General features: G+C 36.2%; 1 protein-coding gene across 1 annotated transcript in view; it reads left to right on the top strand.

The window, feature by feature from the left end:
- The window catches only part of LOC113237866, an 86,223-nt gene extending 73,324 nt beyond the window's left edge, over positions 1–12,899 (top strand). The window contains exons 3-5 of the mRNA XM_026474565.1: positions 8,558–8,698; positions 10,731–10,790; positions 11,509–12,899. Of these exons, the coding sequence (XP_026330350.1) occupies positions 8,558–8,698; positions 10,731–10,790; positions 11,509–11,718 (411 nt within the window). The 3' untranslated portion in view covers positions 11,719–12,899. The remainder of the gene's footprint in view (positions 1–8,557; positions 8,699–10,730; positions 10,791–11,508) is intronic.
- Positions 12,900–13,856: the final 957 nt, after the last annotated feature.

Here is a 13,856-nt window from a genome sequence, read left to right as displayed (position 1 = left end):
GCAGTTGTTACTTTGTTACACATAGGAAATGAAACTATTTATAACCGACTTCAAAAAGGAGGTTCTCAATTCGTCTGTGTTTTTTTTGTATGTATGTTACGCGATAGCTGCGCCATTTGTGAACCAATTTTGATGATGCTTTTTTGTTGGAAAGAAGGTACCTTAGATGTGGTCCCATTTAAATTTCAAGAAAATATTCCACGTCTAAGGGTGGCAAACTAGGGGATGAATGACTTTTGAGGTTGGTTTTTTAACCGGAGGTTAGGTTAGGTTATTCCGCGTATATTTATTTACAATAATAATAAATATACGCGATTTAAATCCGTAAAAATAGTTTCATTACTTATGTCATTTTTTCGCGGTTAATCGATAAATCTTTATTCAGAAGATAGAATCTCTACGGCGGCCATTTTGTAATGTTTTAAGTTACGGTGAGTCACCGTAGAAGAAGCGGGAAAAACGGTTTTGCTAGATCAAACTTACCTATTTCTGACGCCAAACAGTAATGTCAATATTACTGCGTTCCGGTTTGGATGGGTAAGGGTGCTGGTGAAATTACAGGCACAAGAGACTTGTCAATTTATGTCTCAGGGTGTCGGACGCAGTGACAGTGCCATTAAGATCTTGGCGATTTAAAGCTCTGAATGGCACTGCAACTGTTATGTATAGGCTTGTTGCTTACCACCAGCACGACTTGTTCGTCCCGTCATTTGGTATTATAAAAAAAAACTAATCCATAGTTGCAATAATTATATTCTATTGTATTCCCGAAAATACACTATGTGTATATTATATGAGACAAAATGTACCCTTAACTAAGAGAAACAATACTGTACATAGAGTACATAAACACGAAATATTTTTCTATCTTACAATAATCTAGACTATAGAAAATTGGTTACACGCACATTAATTTCTAACTCCAGCGTGGCCCTGGATTCGACAGATGCTTGCTGACGTCATCAGAATTCGCATGACCTTCCCCAATTCAACTTTTAGCATTGCTTTTAAACTGAAGCTAGAATGTAATAATTGAAAGAAAGAAAATACATTTATTTTTCTTTTCACCACGAAAGGAAAACAAAACGTTCAAACGTAAAACACAAATAAATAATTACAAATCAAAATCACAAACAATACGAAAAATTAAAATTCTAACACAAATTAAGGTTATTAACACAAAAGTGATGTAACCTACATTTTTTTCCACAATATGACTTTAAATGATACCGCAGATACTCAGACTTATTCCCTGAAGGTATAACTTGGGCCTTTTCGAAGCGAGAGTGAATAAGCATTATTTAGGTGTGCCTGCTCCATCGTCGACCTCATCGTCACTTTCCATCAGGTGAGATGGAGGTTAAATGCCTACAAGGTGACCCGGAAGTGATGGTCAAAACGAAATGAGGAGATAGAGTTACTGTGTCCAATCGATTTAACTACTACATTGGGATCCGGAAGTTGATGGTTTAAAAGTTACCTATACAACTTTTTGGGCTTTTTGGTAAATCACTAAGTGCACTACTAAAAAACTTCTTCGTCTACATGCAATTGGCATAATGTCAGCTCATGTTATGAAAAAAGCTCTGTGGAAAAGATACTTATTTTAGGAACATAATGCAAAAAAATAACTTCTATAGTTCTTGTGGATATATTTTATTTGTGATTTTGTTTTAGTGATACACTTAGTGATTTTTCCAAAAAACACAAACAATTTAATAACTTTTGAACCGTAAATTTCCTGACCACAATGGAACAGTCAAATCGATTGGAAATACTCAACCCTACCTCCTCATTTCGTTTTCACTTTATATTTTACTTAAAAAAAACCCGGCCACGAATATGACTTTCTGTATACAAAACGTTTCCTAAAGAGAAATGAGTTAAGTACGCTTCTCTAAGAGCTTAAACAACTGAAATCCCTCGATCGTAACGTGCATCCTCAGTAGTGAGAATCCACAGGATTGCAATGTGGATATTGTGTGGAGTTGCGTCATTTTCGTCTAAAAGATATTTTTACATTGAAATCTGTAATAAATATGGATTGATTCCATATTCGCCATTTCTGCCTACGATTTTGAGCAAAAACGTTAAATTTTTTTGGGTAAAAACATGGCTAAAATTCGGGCGGATTGATTAGGTTTTTACCCACTACCCATCTCCATCCCAGACTCGTCAGCAGTCCGAGCGAAAGCGAGACGCGCAGTTCGTTTTTAGTTCTTATTGCAATGATACAGAGCTTTTTCAACCAGCTTAATGCAATTCCATGTCATTAAGTGTGGTGACTTCCAAAAGTGGGACAACTGGTGGTACGCGACACGCCTGTCCATGACAGTTACAGTGCCAGAGCTTTAAATGACAAAGATCTGAGGGGTCCCATGACAAGTCCCTGTAATTTCACCAGCACGCTTAGCGTTGAAAACTGGAACACAAGGTGGCAGTAGCTCCCTGGACGAACGCTTTCACAAGAAGCTCTATTGCCAATAAAGGCGACTTTGAGTGAAGAGAGAAGATGTAACAAATTCGTACGTATTACACTTTTTACGCAAATGAAGCCCACGCGCATTGCACGAAAATCGTTCCGCGACACACCACCAACATATCGTTCGTATCTAAATTTCGCAAGTCTGTTATTATAAATCCAATAGCCAAACAAACCCTGAAATTGAATATCGGTCACCGGATGGCGGGCACGGCGAGTGTGTAAAAACATTATCGATGTAGTACAAAATATAAATATCGTTATACAATATTAAATCATACGGAACGTCGATCGACATCGTAAATTATCGACGGTATGATCTCATTGCTTCAGGTGTGCGGCTATTAAACTAGCGATTATATTTTGTTCCGTCTTCTGACAGAATGTACGTTAACAGCCTATTTTTTACAACGGACAAGGATGTCAAATGAAGTTGCGAGAATTAAAAAAAAAGTAAGTGCACATTTTGACCTCTATCTCATCTATATCTATATTGTATAGTCGGTTATATCGAAAGTGACAATAAGAACGATGATGGAATATGCACACCTTTTTTTTACAGGGGTAGCGTGCCGCCGAGATAAAGCTATTATATCCACATTTAGCTATCAAATTCGAGTGATAAAACCGATATTTTAAAATTTTATCACAGTAGCTAATATGACGAGCACCGTGACGTCATATTTTTGTTGGATAGCAAGAGTCGCGACCTATGGCTTCAAAAGAATATCGCAGTACCAAAGATTGCCGCAAGGTCACGGCTGATTTTAAAACATTTTGACAGTTCTGCACAGTAATTTTATCAACGTAAAAATTGAGCGCGATAAACGAGAAAAAAGAAATAATAAAAACCAAGAAATTGATATATAGGTATAAATTATTGGAAAAAGGTGAGGAGAACATTTCTAATACAGTTCAATACATGAGAGTAATTAGAAACACATAAATAATAATTAATATAATGTAAATTACGTAAAAACTGAAACTACGAAATTTTGTTTCGTCATTATCGCGGCGATGATTAAACGGCAAAGATTCAATGCAACTTCATATCGTTCCTTCTTCTTGAAATGTATAACAATAGTTCATTATCAAATAAACCAAAGAACGAACAACTCTAGTGCGAAATTTTACCGATTCAGTATTCGCAATTTAAAAAATAAATTATAATAATACTAAAAACTGAAATAAATATGTCACGGGGAGGTTTGTCAAACATTGCGTGTGATATACTGCCATGTGATATATGAGCACTAAGTAATAACTATTCACTCTCGTCTTGAAAAGGCCCAAGTTATAGCGTTGAGGGAATAAGTCTGCACGCAGGGAATGCCACCCCAAAGCCATTCACCACATAAATATGGGAGCATTACGCTTCGTGCCAATCCTTGGAATGTCCACAGCATAAGAAATATATATAAACTTCCAAAATCATTAGGGATATTGTTTTTACGCGGGTCTTGCGTAATAATAAGAGTATAACTCGGTCGGTCATAATTTCATTGTAAGAACAAACTAAGGAAAATGATAAGAAAAGTTGTTACAAAAAACAATTATATAAAACACAGATACAATTCTATAAAACACTCCCTAACTTAAATTACATACGAATATGCTTAAGGATAAAGCATACACTTTCTAAAAGGATGGTTCGGTTTGCATAACTGGAGAACACGTTTTTTCTTTCCAAGAATTTTAATGAGAGTAACGATAGAACGAAGCAAAGTAGGAATGACGAAGGAAAGTAATAAGATAATGATTCAAAATATTTAAAGAAAGTGACCAGGAACCAGAGAAAAGGGTGTTAAAAAGGTGAAATGACGGTGCAAGAGGTCGCGTCGTCACACCGTGTGCCTCTATCATGCTCATAGTTTATTAAAAAATCAACGCTTCGAATCCTTGTGGCAGCACATCGAGTATATAAAGACGACATAAGAGCTAAGAGATAAGAGATAAATTTCAAATCTCGTTCGCACTGAAATCACAAATTAGAAAACTGAAACAGTACAGCGCCAACAACTGACCTGATAAAAATATTCTGTATTTATTGTAATAAAGATAATATCTCTAACTATAGGGGTTTGTTCCATTCGGTGGTGTGGGAAAAAGAGCAAAACATCTAATTGCAAAACAAACGGAATCACATTTCATCAGTAATTAAATATGTAATTTTTCAATTTACGTCCATTGTAGCAAAGCTCATTTTAAACTGGTTGATTTTAAGTGAAACAATTGACGACATTCGAAAAAATTGACGACATTCGCCAATTGTTTCGAATTCGGGCTGGCCAATCGGAGCACAGTTGTCACCGTAATGATTTGGTGGAATAGTGTTCAAACAAATGAAATGACATTTCGTTTCTACTACTGGTTATATACTCGATGTGGCAGTATGTCGGTACCTATGATTTTAATTAGTAGGATACGTACATTTGAGGATGTATAGAAGCAATAACTCCAGCTAACAGTACAAGAAAACGTCGTGATGAACCTTTTACATCGAAGAAAGTCCCGGATTGAACCAGCCCGTGTGGCGAACTATTTTTTTACCATGTAATAAAATAGGGTAGCAGTAGGCCTTCTTATGAAAGAGTTCGTCCAGAGAAGTACTGCCACCTCACCTATTTCTGCGCCAAGCAGTTGTGTCAGCATTACTGCGTTCCGGTTTTGAAAGGTGCTAGTGAAATTACAGGCACAAAAGACTTGTCAACTTATGTCTCAGGATGACGGGCGCAGTGGCAGTGCCTCGCGCGGCATCTGCGCGCAAAAGCGTTTTTTTGCATGCTAGCATGGAAAAGGTTTTTGAAATTCGAACTGGACGGTGAACTGTGGTGTGGTGCACAAACTTTTCCTTTCGATAAAAAAAAAAGATATTGACACGTTCAACTACGCGATTTATCGTACTTTTCTTATTTAGGTAATGTAAATCCGATGGTATATTTTATTCTTATTATTGTTGATAATAAATTGACAATGTTAACTACTTGCGTTTATTAAATTATTTTAATAAACGCAAGAACTAAAGAAAACGTGAAAGAACTAAAATAATTTCAATAATCACTTATATAATCAAAATAAAATGTACAAGCAAGAATAAAAATTGATGAAGTGTAAATTCAGAACGCATCCGAAGATTAACTTTTTCTTTTAATTAAAAAAAAACTGATGTTTAAAATTCAACTGTTTTTCTTTCATCTACCATTTTCCTCGCTATAGTGAGGTGAAAAGTTGTGTGTTTTTGTGAAAATTGTTTTGCGTCTCGTGTCTTGCAACCCTCGCTACGCTCAGGAATCTACTTTCGAATCACTCGCTTCGCTTCAATCTTAGCTTAATTCGCTTGCTCCGGTTTCAATACAACAACTCGAGTCAAACAACAACTTGCAGCCTTGCGTTACAAATAAGATTTTTTCTTTTTTTTTATAATATCAAGTGACAGGACGAACAAGTCGTAAGCCTGGTGTTAAGCGACGCGCTTGACCAGCGCCACTTAGTGCTTCAAGTCGCAAAGATCTCCTTGTCCCTCTGAGTCAAAAGCTGACAGATCCCATTTATTTGCATGTAATTTTACCAGCACCATTTCCTTTCCAAACCAGAACCCAGTAATGCTTATATTAGTGTTTAAAGGCAGAAATAGATAAGGTGGTATTCATCTTCTCCACATCTGAACGAAATCTCACAAGGAGCTCTATTCCTATTCAAAAAGTTTTCATAGCCCCACCGTACACCAAGCGTCATTGTCACGGCCGTGACGTAATGTCGCAACACGTTGATTTAGATCCCATTGTATTGTTTAACTTCAGTTTTAAGCTAAGTAGTTTTCGACGTCACACAGTTAATTCTGAACTGTACATTTTTAAAACTATTTATTTAATATACATAATAATAATAATAATAATAACTTTTTTATAAAAGTTCGTTGAATTACTTAGAGGTGGGATATTTTTTCAAATTTAAATGGAACCAGTACCGTGGTACCATCTTTCCAATAAAAAAAAGAATCATCAAAATCAGTTCACAATTATTTGCTGAAAATTCAAGGAAACGAATAAGGTGTTACATAAATCGCGGCGGACATTATTATTATTTCTTATTCTACTTTGGACGTGGCATGCATTTGTTATTACAATGTTTCTTGTCATTTTAGAATGTGAGGTTACAAAGGCCAAACTACTGCTTTCCACTATGAATACCGTAATAAAAAATGTAACAAATCGGAAAAGAATCATAAGCCATGTGTAACTCCTGGGTAGAACTGGATTACTATAGTATAAGACATCGACAATGACCACCATCTGATCGGGTGGGGAGTATACGGATATAGCTTTCAAAAGACAATATACAAGAGCTATTAGTCGTATGAGGCTTAACGTGTGGGGTCCTGGTGGTGCTACTGACAAGCTGGAAAAGGCTTAGCGTTAACGCAAGATTTCGCGTCCCTCGCCCAGCATAATTAGGTCATTTGGTATGGGCACAACCTTTCTTTCATTCACCCGTATTCTTTCATCTGTCGGCATAACTAGCTAGATTAGTTTTTTTTATTATAATTCGAGACATAATTGATCTCATTAGCTGTGAATTCCATAAAAAATAATTTTATACAACACTAACTTGATGTTTTTTTCAGTATTCTGACATTTTAGAGGATTATTTGGGTGACAGTAGAAAAATATCCGAAAAAACAGAGTAACCGATTAACCGAAACTTAAAAGCCGAAAAAACCGGTTTTCATAATCACTCGGTTTTTGCATGCCTTAATCGTGATAAACTACTGGCTAAAGCAAGAAAATATCCTGAATTAATATACACCTTGTAAAAGTTTTTGAAACGATCTAAAAGAAATCAAACGCGATTATAATAAAGGTTAAAAAAAAAAACTTCTCTTCTCTTTCTTGCTAAAAGCAAGAAGTAATACTAGACATGAGATGAGCAGTAATACTAGAGATGAGACTGTCTGACTCTATAATTAATTATTGTATTTCGAGCTATGGTCGTACGTACAAAACATTCCTACAGAATATTTATAGCCTTCAAATAAGATTGCTTAAGACCATTGTACCTCCTAGAATTAGATATAAATTTAAAGATAATTATGACCAACTATTTCAGTACTGTAACGTAATGAATGTCTTTGATAAAGTTAAATTAGCAATCATAACCGAAAATTGTGGAAAAATAAAGTCGTTAAAGGTTAAAATTAGACCGAATTCATTACGTACACTATCACATCTACCTATGTATGATATACCTAAATATACATTGACTTACAATTATATGGACGTCGGGTCCGCGCTAAAAAGTGTCCAAACTTATAGGGAGTTAAAATCGTATACAGAGCGTCATTCACGCTTTAGTCTTCGTTTGTTCGACTGACAGCGAAGCAAGCAAAATTAGACAGTACTGCGATGACATTACCAAAAAATCTTATAAATGAAATAACAGATAAAAATCCTATACAAGTCAAAAACAAATTAAAAAGATTTTATATGAAAGATCAATATCTGAGGAGGCTTACACAAACTGGTCATTGATTTAATTGTTGTACCTTACATATTAACGCAACACACTAGAAAAGGATAAATAATCTTTAATTTTAAGATTCTACCTCGAATGTACTGTAACTTGTTATTAATATTTGTAATAAACAGTTTTTAATTTTTTAATTATTTTTTTTTAGATGTTATTCGTACAGTTTATTATATATTATATTATAGTCTATTCTCATATTACCACTCAACTAAGACGCCCCATATTAAAATTATTAGAGATTTTTATACCAAGTGACGGGACGACCAAGTCATGCGCCTGGTGGTAGGCGACACGCCTGTCCATAACAGTTGCAATGCCACTCAGAGCTTTAAATCACAAAGATCTTAGGGCCACAGCGCCCGTTACCCTGAGACATTGACAAGTCCCATGTGCCTGTAATTTCACCAGAACCTTTACCCTCTCAAATCATTACTGATCAGATCTTCCAAAAAATTACTTATCTGAAGAGAGCACGCGCGAGCACGATGTCGCGACGGAATGCTTCGGCAGGCCTAAACCTACCTATACAATGCCATTTTTATCTTTCAGCCTGAGTCATGCCGCACGCAGTTTGACACACGCTTAAAGAAGATCAAAGACGATTCTCACCTCTCTGCCATGTTCAGTTCCGTAAATCACAATAAATTCTTCAAAGGGCACATGATCGTTTTTCACATGCATCTTAACAAGGTAAATTGTGTAAGGGTAAATAATAAAATCTACATTATTGCTTACGATAGGTACGAAGTCGTAACAAAAAATAAGAATAGGTAGTAAAAAATCTCGACCATCGCAGAAAAGTAGCCTGCTTGTCGGTTTTCTATCCGATACATTTCGGGGAGGATCTTTTCGATTTGGTTCCACTCTCACCGTTCCTCCTTCGGTCGACTAGAAAGTCCGGAACACTCCGTCCTTATGTCTAAGATATACCACATCATTCGCACTAAACGCTTTGCTTCTTCCTTTCTGATGCGTATGGCAAAAGAATGGAATACTCTACCGGTACCCTATCTGTGTTTCCCGAAAAGCTAGAGTGAATAGGCATTTTTTAGGCAAACGCGTACCATCGCTTAACATTAGGTGAAATTGTGGTCAAGCGTGTGTCTCTTATTTATTAAAAAAAAAGCAATTGCTCCAGCAATGTATTGGCATTAAAAGACCAAACCGCTAACCACGTCTTCTGTAATCCAGCTAAATAGTTCCTTTCATGTAAGGATGTAGTCAAACTGCAAATTGCGTACCAAAATCTTCTCTCAGACGAGGGTTTGGGCCGTAGTCCGCCACGCTGACCCAATGTTGGGAATTTCACTCGTTTTCCGAAGGTTCCGTACCTTCTTCGACGTGCAAGTTTTGTCACCCACGGCCTCTGCGTGAAAGGCGGTATGTTAAACCATTGGGCTACCTCGGTTCTTTGCAGTATCATGGACCGATGGTTCAAAATGACTGCTAATCGCGATACATGATAGCGTATTTAGTATTTATTGGTACACCAGACGTCGCGGCGAATGCCAAATAGGTATTTTTGTAAGTAATTTGTTTTACATTGACAAACTGCAATTTATTAAAGCTACTCCAATTTCTAGTAATAACAAACAAATCAACTAGATGGCGCTTATTACACAGATTTCTATGGATAGTGCCGGCTATATTGTTTTGCTTAGGATTAGCGCCATCTATCCACATTTGGAAACGTTAATTTATAACTTATTTGACATATCGCACTGCTATTACAATATTGTAAGAAGCAATTGAAAGATATACTTAACTCAAAAAGAGACAAATTTTTTGTAAGTCTTTACGCAAATATCAGTATGTATGGGGAGTAGAAAATTGTTTACATGTCTGTAATAAACTTTAACCGTGTAGATTTGAATATAAATTATATAAATTTAAATTTAAATATAAATTTTAATAATCTTTCACGGAAAGTGAGTAACTCGTTTTTCATCGATTCTGAAAAAATACTCATTTTCAGTTAGTACACTTTTCTATTAACAGTGCGATATCGCACTGCTATTACAATAGTGTTGTAACTCAACATATGTGAAATTGAATTAATCAAAATGTCAGTCACTGAATGTAAAATTTGATTCTCTACACAATTCTCAATATTGTAAGAAATAATATTAAAAGATATCTACTTAACTCATAAAGAGTCACACTGTATGTGATCTAGTTCTGGCCAAAAATGTCCTTATTCAAAAATGTGACATATTTTTTCCCACTTTATTTTTAAATATATTTGGCAAGCAGATTTGATTAAGTGTCTGCAATAAACTATGCCCTATACGTAAATTTTAATGATTTTTCACGGGAAGTGAGTAATTAGTTTTTCATCGATTCTGCAAAGTACACTTTTAGAGTTAATACACTATTATATTAACAGTGCGGTATAGTCAAAGTTCAGAAAATATTTTCAGCCCACGATCAATATTTGAATAATATTACAAGGAAAGAAACTGACTTCTTCTATTTCATATTAAAGAAAAGTTAGTTGATATCCACGGCTACTGATACTTTTAGGATATTCCCTAGCGCCATCTAGATTATAAGACGAATTTTTACCTTTTTTTAGACCTATATACGACCTGTAGTATGGAGATTAGGAATTCCTCTTAATTTGGTCCTTAGTATCATTAAATATATTAAAATATTTATGCAGTAATGCTTATCTATAGTTTTTCTGCTAAAAACTCTTCCTGTATTTTTTTTTCTCTTTCAGAGCGAAAACTATATCAGAAAGTGTGAGACAGTTATAAAAAGGTGTGGCATAGCTTGCGAGGTAAGTAATTTCGAGCCATTAACACAGCGAGTTTTAGCAGCGATGTTGCGTTTGCGATTCAAACGCGATGCAGTCGCTAATCGTCTACCTTTATCCACGAGTCTTTTGCTAGCGTTGTTCGCTTACTTGCGTGACTCGCTTCGCGCATACGCAAAGATCTGTCGCGTATGCGCAGATAGGACTGTTCACGAGCCGGTCGCTTGCGTTGTGTTGGATTTCTTTGTGTTGTGTGAGTTTACTGATATTTCCACGCAAGCAACAAGGAACGTTTGCGGAGGACAGCACCACTATCCTATCACAGAGCAGCAACTGGTTCGAGAATGTCGACTACCGAAACAAAGGCAAGACGATGCGCGCGTATGCGCGCAAGTCTTTCCACAACGCAAAGCGGAAGACTCGTGAACGCCTTTGAGCGGAAGGCATGTTTCTACGACGTGTAGCATAGCAGCAAGCAGCAACGATGCAAGCGCGCGATTGCATCGATGCAATCGCCTATAAATCGCAAGTGTAGCGATGCAATCGCGCGTACCACGTACAGAATATCCTCAAGTTTGCTATATACTTTTCACAAAGTGTTTGATTCAACTTTTTCACTGTTATGCGGACTCAATCATAGCCATTTGAGGTTGTATCGACTGTTAAGTTAAACGCAGACATCCATGGAAGGGATTAACTAGCACGACAGAATGAAAGTCACCCAGTGCATTTTCTATTTCAGACGACCCCGAAAGTGGCACGCTGGCGTAACCTCGCAAAGGTAGAACTCAACCGCGTACTTTCAGACATTCCTATATCCAGACGCTCCTACAAAGACCTACTCGTTCACGCCCATCGGAAACTCACAAAGCTGAGGAACGACGCCCATCGTAAAGCAAGTGAAGTTGTCAAGCAGCTAGAAGAATGTGCTGGGTTAGCTAATACCACGTAACCTTCTAATAGTTATAAATATTAGAAATATAAACTCAGTTTCCCCAAGGAGCACATCTACGAGGGGCGGCTGAAAAGTAATATCTTTTGTATAGACAAATTTTTGTACGGACATAGTCCAATTCAAAAAATACTGACCACTGTCACGCATTCGTTCTTTCTTCTTTTTTCAAAATGAGTAATAGATACTGTTTTGTTGATTATCGCTATGCATGGACAAAATCCTTTTCTAACAAATATAATAAGTGACTTTACCGCCACTCGTCTAAGTTAAGAAGAATGTTAATAGATACCTACCCTATTCCTCTAGTAAAAGTGGGCACACCTTTATCATTAAACTCTCGTCTTTTTCTCAAATATCCATTCTAGAATGCTATAAAACCATTTGTAGGACAGGATTAGATTTAAAATTTAGATTTGAAGACAGTTTTTAGACAATATATAGGCCATGAAACTAATATTGGTAATGCAGTTTTAAATCTTTACTACCAGTAAAGATCCAAAGAGGTAGTTCAGTAAAGTATTGCCACCTTACTTATTTCGTTCCGGTTTTGAAGTGTAAGACACATGGGACTTATCAACTTATGTCTGAGGGTGACGAACGCAGTGGCAGTGCCCCTCAATCTTTGCAATTTAAAGCTCTGAGTAGCTCTGTAACCGTTATGGATAAGCGTGTCATTTACCACAGGTGCGCTACTTGTTCACCCATCACTTGTTATATAAAAAACAACGATAATCTGAAAAAGCTCTGAGTGGCACTGCACAATGATCATACGTACCACCAGAATAGTTTCAAATATATAAGATGTGCTCCTTGGGTTGCAGTGTATCCATAAAATTAGGTATTAATTCAAGTTCAATATTTATCGACGTTCCATGTTAAATAAGACAGGTTTTCTTTTTTCTTAAAAAAAATATCTGCGATCTTTGCACGCTCCATGGAACAGCTTAACGAGACGAAATTTTGACGCAAAATCTCTGAAAGTGTGATAAAGTACATAAATGTCGTGCGCATGAACAAATAAATGTAGTACACGATACAAAAGCTGGTAATTTTTGTTTTTGTGTCACACCACAACTATATTTCGACGCTGGAAATGTGAAACGTCTAACGTGCATTTGGAAAATATTACGAAATATTACAGGTGAGCGATTTAAAGTGCTTTATAAGAAAAAAATACTGTTCGAAAAATTTTATTCGATAAATGGAAAAGTAAATATAACATATAACAAACAAAATTAGATTTATGGTTATTTAAAAAGAATAATTTTTAAATAACTCGACTGTACGTTTTTTTTTTCACCTCACAAGTTCGGAAAGGCTACCCTTCTCATTAGAAATCGACGCGCAAAAGCGTTATTTCCACGCTAGAGTGGAAAAGGTTTTTGAAATTCGAACTTAACGATGGACTGTAGTGCACATAACTTTTTCTTTCGATAATAAAAAATCGTGGTGACAACGCGATTTGGCGTACATTATTTATTTAAAACCATTGACTTACAATTATATGGACGTCGGGTCCGCGCTAAAAAGTGTCCGCACTTGTAAGGCGCTAAAATCGTATACAGAGCGCCAAACTCCGCTTTAGTCTTCATTTGTTCTACTAACAGCGCTATACTGCGATGACATTACAATTTAAATTTCGAATAGGTTGACTTGGGACATTTTTTTCGTGGTTTTTGTATTAGACCCGTCGTCCATTTATTTGGAAGTCAATGTTTAAAACAAATCAGTTGGTACACTTTATACCGACTTTAAAAAAATGAGGAGGTCAATTCTACTGTGTTTTTTCTACGTTACGCGATAACTGTAACTAATTTGTGAACAGATGTTTATGATTCTTTTTTTGTTGGGCAGAGGGTATCTCAGTAGTTGTTCCATTTAAATTTGAAGAAAATATTCCACCTCTAGGGTTGGCAAACTAGGGGTTGAACCCGGTTTCGCGCACTTTCCGGTAACCGATTTCAATAAAACTTGACTAAAAGAAGTAATTCCACGAACTTTTGAGGTCAGTTTTTTTAATACTCTGTTCTGTCTGTTATTATTGTTGGCATCAAATTGACAACGACAACTAATTTTGTTTATTAAAACTGATTTGTTATAGTTCAACCATTGACTTACAATTATATGGACGTCGG

Source organism: Hyposmocoma kahamanoa, unplaced genomic scaffold, assembly GCF_003589595.1.
Source record: "Hyposmocoma kahamanoa isolate Upper Pololo Valley unplaced genomic scaffold, ASM358959v1 94, whole genome shotgun sequence".
NCBI classification, from domain to species: Eukaryota; Metazoa; Arthropoda; class Insecta; order Lepidoptera; family Cosmopterigidae; genus Hyposmocoma; species Hyposmocoma kahamanoa.
Note: the sequence above shows the minus strand (reverse complement) of the source record. Positions and strands in the feature narration are given on the sequence as shown.